This window comes from Falco peregrinus, chromosome 5, assembly GCF_023634155.1.
Source record: "Falco peregrinus isolate bFalPer1 chromosome 5, bFalPer1.pri, whole genome shotgun sequence".
In the NCBI taxonomy this organism is placed as follows: Eukaryota; Metazoa; Chordata; class Aves; order Falconiformes; family Falconidae; genus Falco; species Falco peregrinus.
Genome location: NC_073725.1, coordinates 81,697,416 through 81,717,822, shown reverse-complemented (window position 1 = coordinate 81,717,822; position 20,407 = coordinate 81,697,416). Strand labels below are relative to the sequence as shown.

At 37.5% G+C, this 20,407-nt stretch overlaps 1 protein-coding gene across 1 annotated transcript; it reads right to left on the bottom strand.

Moving 5' to 3' along the window:
- Positions 1-979: 979 nt before the first annotated feature.
- Positions 980-14,547, bottom strand: LOC101919917 (putative short-chain dehydrogenase/reductase family 42E member 2). Its single transcript, XM_005228945.3, has 11 exons — positions 14,105-14,547; positions 11,413-11,508; positions 10,574-10,634; positions 8,581-8,699; positions 6,971-7,046; positions 5,702-5,784; positions 5,029-5,166; positions 3,698-3,763; positions 2,808-2,871; positions 2,384-2,457; positions 980-1,191 (listed from the first exon to the last, which is right to left on the bottom strand). Exons 1-11 carry the CDS (start codon positions 14,333-14,335, stop codon positions 988-990), a joined length of 1,212 nt encoding a protein of 403 aa, XP_005229002.1. The 5' UTR covers positions 14,336-14,547; the 3' UTR covers positions 980-987.
- Between the last annotated feature and the right edge of the window lie 5,860 nt (positions 14,548-20,407).

The following is a 20,407-nucleotide window of genomic DNA, read 5'->3' as shown; positions in this document are numbered from 1 at the left end:
ATCCTTGCAACAGGTAACCTCATGAAAATTTCTCTGGGCTACAGGTAGTATGTGTACCTGTAGTGCACTCACACGTGTAGCTCATGTAGCACAATCCACCCAAGAAGCAATGCAAGTAAGCCTTAAGAAGAGAGAAGAGAGAGAGGCTGGATCCTCACTCAGGTCTCGGTGCTGGGCTTGCCTGCTCCCCCTGAGATGGCAATTCACTGAAAGCACAGAGCATGCCAGCGCAGCACGGGATCGTGGCTAGCTGCAGTTACAAGGCAAGGCAGCAGTAACAGCTTGCTGAACTCCAAGGTCTTCTTACGTGCCCTCCTCCCTCCCCCCTTCCCACAGGCTCCTTAAAACCAGCATTTGGTTCTGTTATTATTTATTATTGCATTGAAAGGATATAATTTGATTTACAAATGCACATAATGTTATTTATTACATTTTTACAAAGCTTTTGAACAATAAAAATATTTTACATAAATATTTTTTCCGTCCTCTCATCACCTGTTATTTATAAACATCTACTTTTCATATTTTTGGTGCCATTTCCCAGGTCTTCATCGTTCTCATGCTAACATGCAGCAGCTGTAGCACGTGGCTTCATCAGAGGAGTTGTTTAGTCAACTTTTTCTTCATCGGAGCTACTGTACTTGTTACAGCACTGCAGTCCTGCAGTGGTTCCTCTGCTTCCAATTTCTTACCCTCCTGAGTTATCATCTTTAGACATTCTCAGCAGGAAGCAATCAATTAACGAAGATCCATTCTTGCACCCATTAGCAGTGAACTCCTTTGATTTTGTGACACTGCATTGTTCTTTGGAAACATTCCCTGATGTGTTTTTACTCATTTTTTTGTTGTTTTGTTTTGAGTGAGATCAGAGAGATGTCATTGTAATAATAATAAAGTCCACAGTGACTGAGGAACCTACTGTGACCAGATCATTAATACTTGGAAATAAAATCAGGTTTTCTGGAACAGGTGGGTAGTTATTTGATATTAGAAGAAAGAAAGAATGATCAAACTTAACAAAAAGCCAAAAGCAAGCACCATTTTAAGGGACATGTGATCTTCTTGGCAAGTAGGTCTTGTTTTAAGGTAATGATCCACGGAATCAGCGAATGAGAATTTCTTTGGTTTGTAACCAAGCTGACTTCGTGCTTTGTCTATCCGGAAAGTGTGAGTTACAGTCACGTTCCACACCTAAAATCCAAAAGGACAGTTACGAAAGTGACTTCAGTATCTGATTTTCTAGAACTTGGATGAAAATACATCAAAGATATTACAATGGAATTAAAAACATTAATATAGGCATGCAAAAATGTATACATTTTGGAGCTGAATTCTGTCCAGAGCTAACAGAATGAGTTGATGCAGCTGACAGGTGAAGAGCCAAAGCTCAGCGGATGGGGTGCAGGAGTTTAGGACACTCATTTCTCACTTGTGCATGTGAGATAAAGAACAAAGGAAATCCCATGCAACAGAGCAGCACGCTTTCCTCAGACTGGCGCTTCTGTGCAGAGAAATGCGGAATGGGACTGGGTCAGTGTACTGGAGGACAGCAGCATGGCCTCTCAGCTTTGCAGAAACGCACTAAGGAGTGGGAAACATGCACTTTGGAGAGTTACCTCCTCCACCTCTGAATGCATGGTACCTGTGAAAGTGCTTAAGTTGCATAGTCTCAATGATTTCTGCTTCAGATGTAGAACTAAGTGTAAAAAAAGATAAATTGTGCAATAAGTGAAAAGCTACAGCAGAAGTTAATGAGGTCCATTCAGTCCCTTCAGTGTCCCAGTATGTCACATGCTGCAACACAGTAAGAGACTAGATGATAATTTAAAGAATTTTGTCTTATATTATAAATTATAATATTGTACAAAACATGTTAGATCAAAATTAATTTGTCCAGAAGCTGGGGGACTTTTTGCAGAAAATTGGCTTTTCATTCCAATGTAGAATTATTTTTAGTGGGTTTTCTAATTATTGGTTAGCCTGGTGTTATGATAACTGGCAGCACTTTGACCCGAGACTCTTGCTCTGTACTTTTGGACCACCTTCCTTTAACAAGTAGTTCCACAACATAGGACAGCCTGCTGGAAACAACAATATAGTGCCCATTTTCGTCTCTGTGCCAGCTCCACATCAGTTGCTCTGTCGTACGCCTCTAGGGTGTTTCTTCTGGATCATCTAATCCTCAAGGAAGGATTAATTTCTGACAATTTTATAAGGGGTGGCTAGGATGGCACGGAAAAATCAGGCTACAAGACGGCTGTGTAAGCCCTGAACAGAAAAACAGAGCTCTAATGCAGACAATCCTGTCTGCATCCAAAGGGTGTACCACATACTTCATGAGAGTTTTAGGCAGAAATACACAAACATTTTTTTATATATTTACCTCATTCCTCGTCAAGAAAGGTGTAAAGCTAAAAACTGGCTTTAGTATCAGGTGCAGATACTCCATCACAGTGGCTGTGAAACAGAAAGTTACTTAATGAGACACAGCTGGATAACAATAAACTGAGACAATGCTGACATTGCACATCCTGTGATTCCTACTGATCCTACCAGAGGATGCAATTAAGGTGCTAGAAGGCAGCATTTAATTTATAAAGTACACCACAGACTCAGTCTTTAAACTTGATCTGGTATAATTAATGCCAAATGGCATAAGCAGTTATTATTGATCAGAATAATGTTAAGTTATACAATTCCTACATTTTGGGTCCCTGCATTAATAAAACTATTATGTAGCTTTATAGGAATAAGAAAACAAAAAAATAAATATCACGATAATTAAGTATGTATTTTGTTATCTTTACCTGCTATATGAACCAGGAGAACAGGAATATGTATCCAGGGTTTCCTGTAGCCTAATTTTTCAAACTAGAAGGGGTATAAAAGGAAAGAATAAGAGAATTTATACCAAATTGAGGGTGTCAATGAAGCATGAAAATAGAAAAAAGAATGTTTATAAAACACATATCTAAACTTTTTTCCAGCTAATCTTCCTATCGGTACTGGTAGCAAGAATTACAACTGAAGCCCACTTCTCATTCTCTGGTGCCCACCTCCTGCCCTTCAAATGGAATTGGATGGTGAAGGGGAAACATTGCTATTTTGCTGTTTCCAAGTAGCAAGTGACCGAGGCTGGAATACTTAATGTTATATATATATATATATAATACACTTAACTATATTTAGATACAAGCACATCACTCTACTGCAGTAATTTTCCTGGAAGACTTTTCTGTGTTGGCATGGCAGGATCAAAACTTTAGCATGCTGCTGAAATCCCGGACTGATATTTATGAAAATATAATGTTGCCTCTTTTTAGCTTTTAACAAACGATTCTAAATGGCCTTCCCTTTTGTGCTGCAGTTGATGGCAGAACAAAGAAATAAGCAATGGTTATAAAAGGCCTGCCAGATGCTAACAGCAGGACTTCCTGCGCACAGTAAGCTTGCTTTACACTGTGACAGGTTCTGTACCCCTCGGCTGAATTCTGTCAGAACAAGAAGGGCCAAACTCACAGTTATGCATATCCAAAACTTCCCTTAAAGCCAGCGGAACTTTGAGGTATGCAGGGAGGACAGGACTCATTTGAATGTTAAATAATTGAGTAATTAATGTGCACCAGACTTCATTTAGTTAACGATATGAATAGGGCCCATATGGTACATTAGAGCTAAATGTATGTGCAATACATACTAAAGGGACTATCCATTCAGAAAATATGACGTTTTCACCATCATGTATGTAATACGCCTGACCACTCTGTTAAAGAAGCAAAGAAACACAATTAGAAAACCAGTATGCATAGGAAGGCATTTTCTTTCTCTCTCATACTTACATATCTTGCTTGACTTTGTGAGTAACACACCAGCGTGCAGACGGTGAATGCACACAGATCAGATCAGCAACCCACCTTCACTGGGCTTCACTGTGATCTCAAACATGCCTCATGCTTTTGGGTAACCCCGTGGGGGTAGTAGAGCTAATTACGATTAACCATGGTGTAACGTAGATCAGAGCTTGATTTCACCATGTAGTAGCCCAACTGTCAGAGTGTTAAGTTCTTGGTGATGTGCAGGGGACGGAATTACCTTCATGAGACCAACAGAAGTAACACTGCTGACAGCATTTAATACACACAGCTTTTTGAGGTCAAGTTCCAACTCTGGATAATTTTCTGATTAAACCAATTTCAGTATCTACATTCCATGGGACACGTCACAGTGCCTGAATCCACTTCTGGCTTCCAGTCTATCTTCTTCCAGCCTTCTAAATGTGCAGGCAATATTTCCTTGACAGCTGTGCTGTGGGTGAGGAGCCCATCCAACTGTGAGCGCTATGAACACCTGAGCACCCAAGCAGACCCTGGGAGTTTGTGCATTATGTCATTCTAAAACAGCTGCACAGCTTCCAAGCTCTTAACTAGTTGACAGCCCATGGAGGGATGTTCAGATATATCTGTACCTGCTATCTATATGTTCCTACCAATACAAATGAAGCTGGAGCCTTTGGGAGCTTTGAATGTACCAGCTGCTGCAATACTATCGGTTCTCTAATGCTTCACAGTCCTAAAATTGTTGTTGCAATTATGACCAGTAGAAGAAAAAGAAAAAACCTTTTAAAATTGTCCATTCGTTTTGTACATCTCATTTTGGAATTTTCAACCCTGAAAATTAAACTGGAATGCCTAAATTGGTTGCTCGGAACTTTATGCATCTAGAATCAGAATCTATTTTCAAAAGAATAGCAGAATCTATAGATTTGTATGATGGTGAAATTAACCCGGTTAAAAATTCTATTTCCTCCAATCAAACAGGAAATGAAATATTTTCAAGAGAAAAAAATAACATCAAAATATTAGCAGAATTTATTTGCATTTGCACTGTCTATGTGCTTGTAGAGCCATACACCATTTCTGAGGATTTAGCGCACAACCTTTCAGAGAACTTTTGATCTAAAAGCACCAAAACCTAAACCTATTGGAGAGCTAAAGCTACTGGGACACAATGTTTCTATTGTTTACTTACAGCTACATAGCCCTTCTCAGAGGTGAGAGCCTCAGCAGCTAGTAAGTGAGCTTGTACTAGGTTGCCTATGTGAACCCAGTTCATCTGAACTTTGTGATTCCCAAACTTGAAGTTAAATAGTCTCCGCTGGATATTTAGCTGTAGAAACAGAAAACATGAAATAAATACATTATTTCTTTATTAAACAGTATAATGTAGTCATTTTGGCTCAGCCTGAATACTTAATTTGCTGTATTTGTGTACAATTATAACACAAGAAATGTGTCACAAGAAACAAAAACCCACCTGACTAGTCAATGCTTTTATAAATCAAGTGCTGTTGCACTGATAAGCAGTGGTAAAAATATGGTGACATTATCATGTTTGGCTGAAACTAAAGTGCACATTTAAAAGACAATATTTCCATTAAATGATCAGGAATGCAAGCTTTCTACCATGGCGTTTCAACCTTGCATTTTTTTCTTTTCACTTAGAAGTACAGCTTGATCCTTGCCATTTCTGCAATGCTCACGTCATGCTATATCTTGCATCATATGACCTGTCACCAAGCTTTCGCAACAAAAAAAAAAAATCCTGGAGGAATTGTTAAAAACTGTAATCAAGGTACTTCCACTTTTGTTATGCCCTTACAACTACTTGTAGTGTTCTCCACAGCTGACTACATAACACATACGGCTACTCGTGGCAGGTGGCGCGGCTCTTCTGGTCCATATATGCCTGGTGGACGAAGCACGCAGGTATGGAGCTTATCCCCTCCTTGGAGAGAGAACAAAATGGGATTTTCAGATAGCTTTGATATCAGCAGACAACGTATACTGTCTGAATTTTACACTGTGAAAGTAAAGGATCAGTCTGACCATTCTATGTGATTCAGTTTCCTAGTAACTTGTTTTCATTTCTGGAAAAAACTGAATTCAATAGTAGTGAAAGACCTACTTTTCAGATCTTTGCAGTCTGAAAAACTGAATCCCTCTGACCACAGAAGAGTTTGAACAGGGACAGGACAAACCAAGCTGTCCTACAGATATGCCTCCTGCTTGACCGAGTTTTGCTATTTATTATAGATAAAAGTTTATAATGTACATATTTGTCCATCATTCTAGACACATGCAGTACTGGAAGATAATTCAATTTGTATATTTAGATACCTTGCTTGCTTGCAGCTCAATGGCATCACAAAGGAATGGAAGAGGTCTCTTAAACAGAGGCTTTCAAAATGAATGCTTTTAAGCTTTACATGTGATCAGTACGCAGGCTCCTCTGACTCCTGAGAAAAGGCACAATTACACCTTTTACGTTGGCAAGTTAGGTGGTAGGCATTTGCTCAGTAGTTAAGGATGCTAAAATTGAATCCCCTCCTAATTTATGCTTGCCAACTTTTCAGTTCAGAGAGATCAGTAGGAATAGCAAAATATGTATGAAAAAGCAAAGTATTTCCCTTGTCAAGTACAGACAGGTTTTTACACACAGCTGTTCATGCGTGTGTGACTTTAGAAGTTAACATGACCCTGACGTTGCCAAATCTGTTTAAGAAACTGCAATTATTCTTGCCAGACACCTGCAAGCCTTTGGGGGTTAGGAGAATGACCTATTGGACAGTGCTTAGAGATTGGTGTTATCAGAGAAGCTCAAAGTGATAGACTGAATGGAGAATAAAAGCACAAATCCTGTATCTATTGTAACATTGGTAAACTTCTAAGATGATTTGAACAAGTAAGGTTAAACTTTCTGAATTCTCCTATCTATTGTCTGCATGTAATCTCATATCTGTCTGGGTATACACATAAAAAAATTGATCATCCACCAAAGGGAGGAGTAGAAACAAACAAAATAAATCCTTATTTTAGTTAAAGTATACTATTTATTGAAACTGAGTAACCAGAGAATGGAATACCCTTTAACACTACTAATGACAGGAAAACCCCAAATGTTTTATATGTACCTTTGAGTAAAGTTCCATTAGCAGCAAGAACCATTTGGTCTGCAATTGCCTTTGTTCTAGAATAATGATTAAATTGCTATAAAGAAAGGCAGAATATGATCAACATTTTAACCACATTATTGCATCTGTAAAGGCAAACTTACTGTTTATGTCTGATAACATTTAAATCTAGCCAGCTTGTAGACATCAGCCGAGTAAAACCAAACGAGAAATAATGACAAGATTTAGGAAATACATACTTTATTTATGACAAAGAAACTTATGAGACCTATATTTTAGTTGCACAAGCTCAGCTTCAGACTGAATTTAAGTCCACTAGTATTTACTTAACTCACTTTTTGTACTGGATGTACTGAAAAAATTAATAGCAAGCCAAATGTTCTGATGTGTCAGATAAAATAATTTTGAGAAAAACATTCAATTTCTAATTGGAAAAAAAGTTTTTTAAAACAGTAAGTTAAATATGAAATTAGAAATTTAGGCTTTCCTAAAAACGTTTCCATTTCTTGTTGAAGCTATTTGGGAAGCTATAAATAAATAGTTATTAAAAGTTATAAATAAATCAACTTTTAAAATGGCACTCAGGTGTATTTAAACAACAGGATTCTGGACACAGTTAGTACATGCTGGTTTAGTGATTACTTATCCACGTGAGGCTATTTACGTATCTATTGAGTTCTGTACTGCCATACTTTATACGAAAAGCTATACCTAAAAATCCCACCGTGGACATTTTTTCTACTCTTAGGTGGCTTAATCCACCTGCTCCACCTCCCTCCATGCCCCACCTACCTCTGCTGCTTGCTATTACATGATCACCATTACAGAAAATGTATGATTAGGGCTCAGACACATCCAATTAATTGCAAATTCCTGAAATGCTTTCTCAGAAGTCTGAGGTGCTGTGCAGGCTGTGCACAAACTGACGTATCCAACTAAGTGTCTCAGGAGGCACCAACAAGGTAGCAGTCAGTCCTATTTAGGATTCCTGGACGCAAAGTGTACGTTCTAAAATTACAGCTTTTAACTGCAAGTGGTGCCCTGGGAGCAGGAAAGAACAAGTGGGAAGAGTGGCCAGAATGCACTGACTTCAGATTGCAGCTAGAAAATATTTCCTAAATGATCACAGTAAAGAAGGAAATGGTATTTCAGAGCAGCCCTGAGGTGACTGTAACTACTGCCTGGCCTGCAGCAAGAAAGCAAGGTTTGGGAAATTCAAAGAAGCAAAAATGTGTGAGATAAAGACTTAGAATTTGATAGTTAACAATATTTTTCAATTAAAAAGCTCACAGGGGCTTCAATATTCAGTATTTACACAGCAGAAGTTCCCCTGAAAGCCCTTCCTTTTAAAATATTCTTGTTAAATGTCATATTCCACTTTTCTTAGGCATTTATAGACGTTTTGTCACCTCACATCTGTCTAGTTATAGCAGATTAAAGGCATTATTTGAGTATTTCTTCACTGATCATGAGTCAGTTTCCATTAATGAAGAATAATTTAATGGAATTGATGTGATCTACAGTAAAACAGCTTCTGCTCTCAGAACAGCCTTCACATAACCTGTCCTTTAGAGCACAGTAAGTGCCACGCCATCACACGAACAACGTACCTTTTCCAGTGGAAAATATGGCACCGTTTCTTCATCTCCTTCTTCAATCGGATTCCCTCCAAATACCACATTCACCGTGCTGGTATATATCAGTCTAGGGATATTTCTTTGTTTGCAGACTACAATGGCATACAAAATAAATTATTTTAAAACAAAAACAGAGAGAAAGAAACAACACATAAACTGGCAGCTTCTCTTTTTGAAAACAAACATTACACTTATAGAAAAAGTAATATTTTAATTTTAACATTAACTTATTTAATATAACAGTAACTTTCAATATAATATTATCTTTCATTCAGCTGGAATTTTTCATCCCAAATATCTGTTATGTAAATATTACATATTGTGGTCACCATGTGTTTTATGATTAGGTACCTGCAACTGTCATATCACCACTGGATTGTGGTAATCAGCTGGACAGAGGAATTATCTTGGCGAGGGGGAAAAAATTCCTCCTTTACTTCAGAAACATTTCTGAATTTTACATTTTACATTCATTTTACAAATCGAATAAAATAAGTAAGACCATTTCTTGTGATCAGTAGCACTGAAAACTCCCTGCTTCTTTCCATACGGGTAGTACTGCAGAGAGCAGCCTGTCTGTGGACTGTTATTTTTGCCCTTATTTCTGCAGCGAGCAGTAAGCAGAACGGCTTCTTGCACCAGTTTCATGCATGCCTGTGCAGGTAAGTAAAGTCACGTAAGAAAATGTGCTAGCTCTCTCTGGCGTATGACAAAAATGCATACGTCTCAGTCTGTTCATAAGTGACAAATGACATGTTAGCAGAAAACATGCCGTTAGCATATAACCAACCAGCAGTACCTTAAATACAAACAAAATTAATATTATTTACCAAACAAAGTCTTCATATGGATTCCAGTTGGGTCTTAAGTTACTATGTCTAAATTCTGCTGCATATATGTCATTGCAAACTTTAATAGCATAAATTTTCTTTTGATTTAACAATACTTTTAAAGTTTAAGTGAATTAATATTCGAAGTCAGGAATTTTTAGAATCTACAGAGCAGTCAGTCCAGTTGGCTCATTTGCTTTTCATTTTGAAAATAATGAATGTAATTACTGCATTGTAAATATCTGGGACAAAATACAATAAAAAAATCTATTATTAAAATGTAAATTAACAGGTTCATGCTCCTCCCAGATTCTTGCTTTGTTGGGAACCTGTTTCTGTGGGTTCAGAGGTTGGGCTAAGAAGAAGGGAATATGCGGCAACCTCTTCCCTCTAACTCATTTAGAGTTTTACTTGCATACCATTTCACTCTCATTATTTCTGCTTTTTCCAGTAATAACCCACAGGCAGCATGAAAATGTACCTAAATAAAAATGGATTCTACCATTTTTCTCTTTGATTTTCTTGCCATTTGGTTTTTCAGGGAAAAGCAAAGAGAAAGTAGCTTTGGTATTTACAATACATTTCGAAATGTTCTTTCTGGACATTCTTTCATACAGAAAGAAATCTACTAACACTTTCCAGAGACAGTAGTTAAAAATCAGTATATAATAAAAAGGGATCACATTCAGACAGATGATCAGAAAGGATAGAAAATTTTTTATATTAATGTGATAAAATAATAGTTAAATATACTTAGCACATCTATGGATCCTGTTATCAAATGTTTACAACACAACAAACACTATGGTATCTCTCATGTTATTTCTATGAGGAAAAAGGACAACACTTCTCTATTACACAGAGTAAAGAGAAAAAGATAACCAGTACATGGAGGAGAGTTTAAGATGGTCTGCCAAGGAATGAGGTCCTGGGTGAAAACCTATCCCCAGTTCAAACCAGCGGCAAATCTACCAGTTTGAACGGGACCTGTACACCTAGTTTTACATCATACTCCGACAGGAGGGAGAGAAGAGCCTCGTTTTATAGCCAAATCAACAGAGGAAACATCCAAATAGACATTTTTTTTAATTCATGGTTTGGATCAGACGCAAAGAAAAAAAAAACTAGGTACATACCATCAATTATTATTTTTGTGCCTCCGACATTTATGGATTCAATCTGATCTTTCTTTTGAAGCTAGAAATAGAGTTTGCAGAATATCTAATTAATTGAACAAGTCACATTCACAATACAACTGCCAGATCTAGAACAGCTGTGGTCTTTTTGTGACACGTGTTAGAATTCTCTGTCCTCTGACATACAGTGATTTCTAGTAGTTCTCATGTTCATTGTATTGTTCAGTGTATGAATAAATAAAGCTGAAAAATGAAAGATAAAATGCATCTTAAAGGAAATTATAATGCTTCAATTTTTTGTCACGCCCCAGATAATCCATGATATAGAAACAGGAATAACAGGCCAGGGTTATGCTCCCTGAAAGCTTTCACAAATTCTTGTTCCAGTGGCAACCTGTCCCGTTCCTAGAAATAAATTAGTCGTTTCATTACTTTTTTGATAATACTCTCTGTGAATTTACTGTTATTTAGCATAACTATATGGAGTTGCTGGTCTGTTTCCTCACAACTATGAGTTCACAAGAAGAAAATGCATCAACATTAGTTCCAGAGCAATACTGTCACACTTTTTCAGGCTAGAGAAAAATGATATGCCTTCTTATCCAAGATCTCAAATCTATGATCTCATTTTTCTAGAGTATATTGTGTGGTACATTAGTCTCATGTTTTGACATTTATTGTTTAACAAATACCTCCCTTGTTGCCCGTATGGATGATTGGACTTTTATGAATAACTTCTGTCTGACATAAATATAATGTAATTACATTCTTTGCTACATGCATATAAATTTTTGCTTTCACAAGAATAACAAAAGAAATGTTATGAAAATTGTACTTGCTTGTTCTAATCCTGACATTCCACATGCAGCCACGTGAAAAACACAGTCAGCCCCATCACATGCTTGGAACACTGCATCATAATCCCTCACATCACCCTGTAAAATGAGAAAATAATGGATTTTTGACTGGTAGAGCTCATTACATTCTCTATAGAATTAGTATTAACTATAGCTATTAAGAAAACCTAAAATAATTCTGATCTGTTTTTCACAATACTTAGCTAACATTATATAAAACATTATAAATTTGGAGAAAAATCCACAATTAAGAATTTTGTCAGTATTTTGTTGCAAAACAAATAATGACTCTTGTTGGCTTCAATTATAATGCGTATTTTCACACTTAGTCCTGCAGCCTGCAGGCTGGCAAAACTTGTTTGGCTTGAATGGGAGCAGCATATGCTTGAAGGCTGGAGAGTCAAGCCCCAGGGACAACAAAGCACGGCAGGAAGGGTTCAGCTGTTTGCCATGGAATCACCAAATAAGAGAATCCCTTTTCTGTTATCCCCTTAAGATCTGACTTGGGCAAAAAGACATTTGCCAGATTGCACATCTAAGCTTTATTTTAGGTGCACTTTATGGTAAATTTAATTACAGTTTTGTACAAGATTAAAACAAAAAAAGTAAACACTATATGCATTTAATACTGTATTAGTATACATTAGTGTATTGTGATCACATTATATGAAATGCTGTATACTGCTGAATGTTGTTCTTTATTAAAAACACACACACATTATATCTAGTATCAAATCCTATGCTGTGCTTAGAATATTTTATCGCATTTTTGTATACCAGCTAAAACTATATGAATAATACTCCACATGCATACAGATATCAATAAAAATATAATACCTTTCTTTTCAGAAATATGGTATTTCTAAATATTATATATTTAATTTACTGAAATTGATAGAATAATCACAAAGGAAATGGCTGGAGATAATATTAGGAGGTAATCTTATCAGTCGTTAACTCTCAACTTTTTTCTTCTGAGGCTGTCAAAGTATTTCACAAATATGGCTGCCTTACACTTTTACCTTCAATCAAATGCTAAAATTACTAACCAGTATAAATGATATTAGCGATCTCCAAATCACTGATCAATGTCACTCAGATCTCTGAAGTGACATTACTTTATTTACTAGGACTCCTTAGTTCCATTTTCTAGGTAACTCACCCATGCTTTGTAATATTTATTCTTTTTAAATTGAATTACAAAAAACCTGTTCACAGAAGATCATTTGTCAGATCTCATGAGTCTCCTTTAGAAGACGTAAATTGCCATCAATCCACCAACATAAATCAGATTATGTGGGTTTATATCATTAACAAATCAAGCTTATGGGTTTTGAATGGTTCCTCCATAATTCTTTATCTCTCTCTTCCATATTCTGTAAAATCTGTTTATCAAGTTGAACTTAAGAATAAACATCCTGGGTCAGATTAAAGATCTGCTTGATCTGGTATTCTGCCCACTGCACAGCCATGCAGAGCAGTATTATGCACGCCCTTTGCCTCCCTTACTGCCTGTCCCATGTGGTGATGTAGCCAGGAGAAGATCTGGCATCACCTCGATAGCCCCTGGGACAAAGATCCCGTGATCACCTTCAGCTTTGCCCTCAACTTCCTAGATCTAGTGGTGGTGTCAAAGAGTTCTTACACTGAATGCTCAGACAAGATCAGCTGAACGATAGCCACGTCTAGCTAGAACTTGTGCAAGATAACAGGAGCGTGCAGAAAGTGCTAGCGTGCCCCTGTGCACCCAGAGCCCCGGAACTGAGTGGGTGAAGCAGCTGTAAGGAGCTGGTGCCCCTCACATCAGGGAGCAGCGGGGGGTGCTGTCCTCCATAGATGGCTGTGAACCATTAAAAATTTGAGGTCTCTTTTGCTCCCCCTTTTGCAGACATAATAAATTCCTTGAATTGTTAAGAATCAAAACGAATCAGTATTCATAAATGGGTACCCTGGGAAGAGCATGAACAGGGCAGATGTATGTGACACTTTCCCCCAGAATACTTGTCCAGTCTCCGAGTACTTTCATCCAGAGGATCTCTTGAGCCGCATGCAGCTTACCTATTTAGTAATCTCCAATGGAAGTACATTTTTGGTGAGGCTTTGTACACGCCTTTTATCCACTGCATGAAAAAACGTCTTTTTATTTGTACTGAACTGACTCCTCCTCATTTCACCTGATGGCCCTTCCTTCCTGTCCTGCAAATGGCAATGAGCAGTGAATCCCTACCTGCCTCAATGCCACACGTAGAGCTCTCCTGCTCCCAAGGACTGGAAGGTCTTTGTTTTCTCCATCATTCTCTGCATGGCAGACATTCTAAATTTGTGGTCACTTTGATTGTCCTGTCTTGCTCTCACCTTTTTACTCAAAAGGATTTCCCTGAGCAGGAAACTTTGTCACTTCACTGTTCACTCCTTCACCTAGGTGAGCTACGAATGTGCTGAAAAGCACCTCCCAACACAGGACTCCAGAACTTCACTGGTGACACTGAGGGAACTCATCACTTGCACTCTGTTTGCTACCTCTTAATCAGTTATGCGTGTGAGGACCTTCTACCATGACTTCTTATTGTCCTTAAAGGCTTTTATCAAAAATCCCTAAGAGGAAGCCTCACTAACATGCATAAAAGTAGTAAAACTTTATTTCACTGCTGTTAAACATGGAATTTCAACATACCTTGACAAAATCTGCTCCATTTGGAATTGCCCATTTAGGTTTCCGTACATCAAACAGAACCACAGCAATTCCTGACCTTACAAGAGCACATCCCAGATTGTATCCCAGGTAGCCTCCACCTCCTGTCACCACTGTCTTCCTGCTTCTGTCAACCAGTAGTCCAGCATGCTCGTTTAGTTTGCTTTCACAAGGTTGGCTGCTGTGGAGCTCTTCTGTGGATCCTTCTTGCATCACGACTGCAAGACAGAAGAGCTCCTGAAAATTCCTGCATCTCTCAGATCTGGGTAATTGCAGTAACTTTAATGTTATGATGCTCCTTTTGTGACTTCACTATATTTTTAGTATCTTAACATGTTTTAAATGTATACATTCATAATTTTGGTGATGAGTTTTCTATGTACAATGAGTAACGAGTCTGAATATTTCTATATTTCAAGATTTAGTCTTTTCCTCATACCCACAAGTTTCTTATTGTATAGAAATGAAGAGAAATTACAGGATTTTAGAGACTTTATAATTACCTGAACTTAACGGGTATGATTACATTTTTCAATGCTTTGTACATCAAACATTTTATCCTTGAAAACTCACTGACTTCCGATACATTAATGCCAAACAGATATTAGCTTACTAGTCAGGAAAAAAACACATAAGCTAAGGAATATAAGAAAGGCTTGATTCTACTTTCATATTCCACACTATTTCACATTTGGGTCACACTTCTTCAGTAATAGTAAGAATCTGTTGCCATTTTAAAGTTCTCTGGTTACACGCTAAATATATTTAGTTTTCTGTCCAGTTCTTACTAACTTTTGTCCATATCGTTCTATCAGGGCATTCATATACAGCTAAATTGACAAAGAACAGAAGAGATAAGCCCTCTGCCCTCTGGGTTCATCTACTTGGGAAAACTAATTAGAATATTCTGTGATAAGGAATTCCACAGGAGTTGCCCATCTGTACACTTTGTTCTGTATCAAAAATGAGTTTATTCTATAATAATCATTCTTTTTAGAAGTTCACCCATATTCTGCAATTAAAGTGACTGGTATTCCAGGTCACAATATACTCTGAGAAACTAGTCCAGTTAATTTTCCCACATGGACAGCCCCTGTTGTCCTGATTCCTTGCATGGCCTTTGCACATTAGGATCTAGGCTCTTATGTCCCCAAATAGAAATCCAGAATAAATACGTCTGAAATCAGTCAAATTAAGTCACTGTACTGTGAGAGCCAAACTGGGCACCCGTCAGTCTAATGTTGGAATATAGACCCAATTCCTGCGGATCATTATCGTTTTCTCATAATTGGAGGGGGTCCTCATAGCAACATCCCTACGCATGAGTGTACACCACTGTCCACCAGCTGCGCGTAGGTAGTTAAGCATAGTTTGCTCTCAGTCATTTACACCAGGCTTCAGCAGAGATTATGCAGAAACTGGGGGTGATTGGTAACTGGCAGCTGCCTCACTTCCAGGGTGACAAAGAAAGTACTAAAAAAGCAACAGAAAACGCAGCCCACAGTACGCAGTTACGGACTATTTTTACCAGTGCTTAGTTTTTTAGTGATATTTTTCTTATTTTATACGTTGTTTTTTAGATTGCAGACACAGGGAAGTAAGTACCAGATTCTCCATGCTATTGCATGTTTTTAACACCAGTGTCAGTGGCATAACAGTGGAAAATACAAGTTCCTTCTATTGAAAAATATGCTGACATTTCAAAAATGAAAAATAATCCTCATTTCCAAACAAAATTTAAATTAGAGCTAATATAATAAAACTAAAACAAGTATGCTCTCTTGTTCAATCAAGGAAATCTATATTTGCATCTCTGTATTATGCTACACAGTAGTTTTAAGCCATATAAAATTCTTTTGCCTCATCTTCTATGAAAAAGCACATTTTTATACACTGTAAGGAAAACAAAGTTTGTCACATATACCACAAAAACACATATTTGAAATATGGTCTATATTTGAATACTTGTCATTAATACCTCCTTAAATTTTAGGTAAGCTGGAGGTTGTATAAAAATAATTTAAAGATTTTGCTAGAAATCTCTTTCTTAAAAAGCACTAATAGCATTAATATATTAATGTTTCATGGAATTAGAAAATTATTATCAAGTTTTGAATGTAAAACATCTCCTGTAAGAAAATACTTATTTCCCAAATCAGTAACTTACTTGTTCCTCTAAATTTATGGGAGCTATTCTGATTTATTAATGTATTCTGTGTGATGAGCATAGTTCTCTCTTATGGAGTGCACGTGGTGCGAGTTGCTCTTAGCTCCCATTCTTTCAAATATTAGAAATGAGAAATTAACTCCCATAAAAAGTTGAGTCAAACATTTTAGTTTTTTTAAAATAGTGAAGAAGTAGTAAGTACCCTTGGTAGAATCCTGGATGTCGGCGTTCTCCCAGTCCTTCCTGTCCAAGTAAGACGGTGAGATTTCTCTTTGCTGGACAACTAGTACACAAGGGCATCAGGTACTCTCAGACAGAGAGATGGTCACGTGTGCTCAGGCCCTTTTGCTGCTCCTGCTCCTTTGTAGCTGGTGGCTGGGCTAGGAGCCAGAAAAGGGCAGGGCTTAATTTGTACATAATTTACGTTCCTTTTCAGGAAAAAATTAAATATTTTGTCCACATCAGACCCTTCTAGATAAGATGGTGTCTCTTACTGTTACCTGGTAAGAGTATTGATGAGTTGCTAGACAACACAAACATACTATTGGTACCATCACTCTGTAGATGCATTGCACTAGATTACTAAAATATCTCACACCGTTTTTAGGAAGTACGGAGAAAAGGGTTCTCTACTAAAAAAACCCAAAACACAAACAAACAAAAAAACCCAGGAAAGAAATTCTTAATGCTAAAGTTTAAAAGTGAACCTCTCTCACAGTTGTGTGAAACTTTGGTAGGATACATCTCATCTAGCAGCAGAGTGAATGGAAATACTTCCTCCTCCTACCTATGGTTTTTGATGTAAATTTGGATAGAGAAACCAAAATCTTGTTTGGCAGTGGTACTTTGCACTTTCATCCTGACTTCCCCGTCTTCCTCCCCAGCCCAATGATGTATTTGCAAAGATGCTTAACTTTGCAGGTAAAAGGGTTGTTCTCCAGCCTCCAAGATGAATGAAGTACATGCAGCAAATTAACTGGTGAAAGGTGATTTACTATTAAATAATACATTTAAAATAAATAACGAAGTAAATGATTAATAATTATAGAAGTTCTCTGATTCTAAGATTTTAAAGCACTTCAAAACCACATATCCTTTTGAAAATAAAACAATGAGAAATCAAGGCCAACATTTTTAGATGGGTGTGTCTAAAATTAGGTCTCAAAGCCATAGTTAAGATGCTAAAGAAACACTCCCAAATCTAAATATAAATGACTACAATTTAAAATGTTTGCATGTTAGAAATATCTCAAGTTCATAGGTGACTTTGCAATTTAAACATAACAATGTTCATGCGCTGACAAGAACTCAAACTGACACCTAGGTGAATACATTTTAGCATAGTATATAGATATTTGGGTCCCTGTAGTCTGCGTTAGAACTAGAAACTTTAAACCTGTCACACCAATCTGCACTTCTCAGACTGCCGGATGAGTGCGAAACCCAGCTCAGATCCTCTCTTTTGAGCTGTCCACAACACTGATAGCTTTTACTATTTAATCCAGGAGAAGAAGTGCCTGTTCTATCCTTGGACTACTACAGAACTCCACAAGTCAAAGCAGCTGGTCAGCTTATTCCTAGTTTATCAATCCCTCACTGCCCAGTGAAAGCAACAAAGAATATTTTAACTTGGCTTTGGGTTCCACTCTAGCCAAAAGCAGACACCTCAGAAGAGCTTTCAGAACTGCTATTTGGTACCTCTTCTGTCACACTTATTCTCCCATTTTTAATGAAGAAAAGAGGTGGCCAAGTTTATTCACTGCATCCTGCTAAGCACTTTGGAAAGAAACAGAAGATAAAGTTACAGAGATAAAAGTGGCTGCATTAAGATTTAAGCTTCATTTTGGTCTAGAATCACTCTATACTGCCCTTTTCTACTTTTTCTCCTATAACCACTCACAATTCATGTAGGCACACAGAAATAAATAAAGCACCCAGTACTTCTAGGAGATGACTGCGTAAAATACAACAGGAAGGTGTCAGACAGTTTGCCCGTTTATTTAAAGAGAAGTGTGGAGAAGGTCCACGTTTCTGAAATGTTGCCTTATCAAAACGTTACTCACACCCAGACGGTAAAGCAATGCTGAAATGTAATTGAAGTGTTTCATAGAGGAACCCAGTAACCTCACACAAGCCGATTTCAAATCACACGCTGACAGATCCACTGATAAACCTGATTTTTTTGAGTAAGAACAACTTGGCATAAGCCAGACAAGACACTGCACGTCTCCGGTACAGAAAGGTACACTCTTGGCCCCATGCTGGTTCTGTGGGCATCAGAGCTGGGTGCTGGACCACAGAGAGATATGGCCTAGGAGATAGATGTGCGGAGACTGGGGCTTTGCATCTTTCATTCAGCACGGCCCATTAACTTCATAGATCTTCATTTCCAGGCCACAGAACAGGAGTAATGCTCCAGCTGTGAGGTAATAGGAATCTGAATGAGGGTTTTTAATTGTGTGGAAGAAACCATACAGAAAGGAGCCTTTAACAGAGTCGTGACCAAAGCATGAAGAGCTAGACAGAGGTCTGAGTTAAAATGACAGCTGGGTGTTTGGCCTGAGTCATAGGCAGGATGGGATGTTCTGCAGTGCCCAAGGGCAGAAGAATAGCAGAAAAGCTCAAGAGACTGAGCTCTCTCAAGGATAAGGTTTTGCTGAAATAACTGTGGCATAAAAATACCATCTCTTCATTTGACTTACTAAAAATTTTGTATCTAAGCCCTGAATTAGTAAAGTCGTCCAGGCTCATCATGTGTTTGAACACCCCCACGTGCACTTGTTCACATCCAGATGCCCAGTCACATGTACTGACACAATCATATGAACTCAGAGTGGCGAGACTCGTTTGGACAGCATACCATTGCCGATCCTCTCTGCAAACCCAAAGAAGACCGGACAGATCTGCTGTAGGGTGTAAGTACTTTGACTAAAGGTATTTAGTTATTTGTGACTACAAAACCAATCATCCTCATAACAAGGATTGAGTCTAAAGCAACAGAACGCCGACAGAAGTGACAATGGTGAGGCATTCACAGAAAATCTTAAAAAGCATTTAAATCAGAAGGTCTCGCCATGCTAATGGACATGAGAAGAATGGAAGTCTCGTCTAAACACCAGGTCTTTTCCAACCTAAACAACTGATCAAACATTGCTGTGCTTAAAATTTTTGCTTTGAAATGAGAAATCATGGGATCTGAATTTGGGAAAGGAAACAAGAATATTTTTCATATAATCAAATGCTAAGCATTGGTAGATATCAAGTATTTCTAAGGAATTAAGTCATCCTTAAAAATATTTTTCCAACATACTATTAATGCAACAACAGATTTAATTTAATACCCAAAGTATGCTTCATTCAAATGCAATATTAAATACTTCAAGATAATACGCTGTTCATATTCCTTGCTAAGTTAGAAAAGTAAGATACAGAGGCAAAGCAACTTAACCATGTCGTGCTGTAAGTCCATGCTGGAAGGGAAAAGAGGATGCAGATCCTTATTCCTGTTATTAGACAAAAGGCATATTTTTGGTGCCTAATACAGAAAAAGAACAACTGTATGCTAGGGCTAAGTTAAGATACTTTGGGCAGTAAGTGCCCTCTGATTTTTTGTTAGGCAAAGATATTAAGCATTCATCACTATGCATTTCAACAGCTTGTCCTTTGTAAAAACATTTTTTCTGTATAACAGTGTAATACATTTCTGTACAATATAACAACAACAAAAGAAGAAAGTCACAAATACACATTTAGTAGAGATACTATGCTTTTTCTGGTTTTCTCACCCCCTGTCATCTGTTAATGGCTTTTTCTTTTTAATACTATCAGATACAGTGTTTCTAAAACCAATGATACATAGTACTTTAAACATGTTTTTCCTCCAAAAAAAAGTCTTAAAATTTAAGATTTTCTACTATACTTTTCAGACAGCTAGCTGCAAAGCTAAGAGATAAGATTCTTCTTAAATCTCTCAGTTCTTCATTACCATACATAAACATTCTCACTCTATTCCATCCTTTTTCCTGTGTCTTTCTGTATTTATTTCTGTTACAGTTCTGCATATTTCACCATTTCCTCATGGAAGGAATAAAGCACACACGAATACTTCAAACGACAGC

What these genes read in the sequence shown, in the direction of transcription:
- LOC101919917 (XM_005228945.3), bottom strand. Translation starts at nt 14,335, where the DNA reads ATGCAAGAAGGATCCACAGAAGAGCTCCACAGCAGCCAACCTTGTGAA. An exon ending in ATGGAGCAGATTTTGTCAAG is followed by an intron (nt 11,509 to 14,104) that starts GTATGTTGAAAT and finishes CTCATTTTACAG; the next exon opens with GGTGATGTGAGGGATTATGA. An exon ending in CACAAAAATAATAATTGATG is followed by an intron (nt 8,700 to 10,573) that starts GTATGTACCTAG and finishes ATGCCATTGTAG; the next exon opens with TCTGCAAACAAAGAAATATC.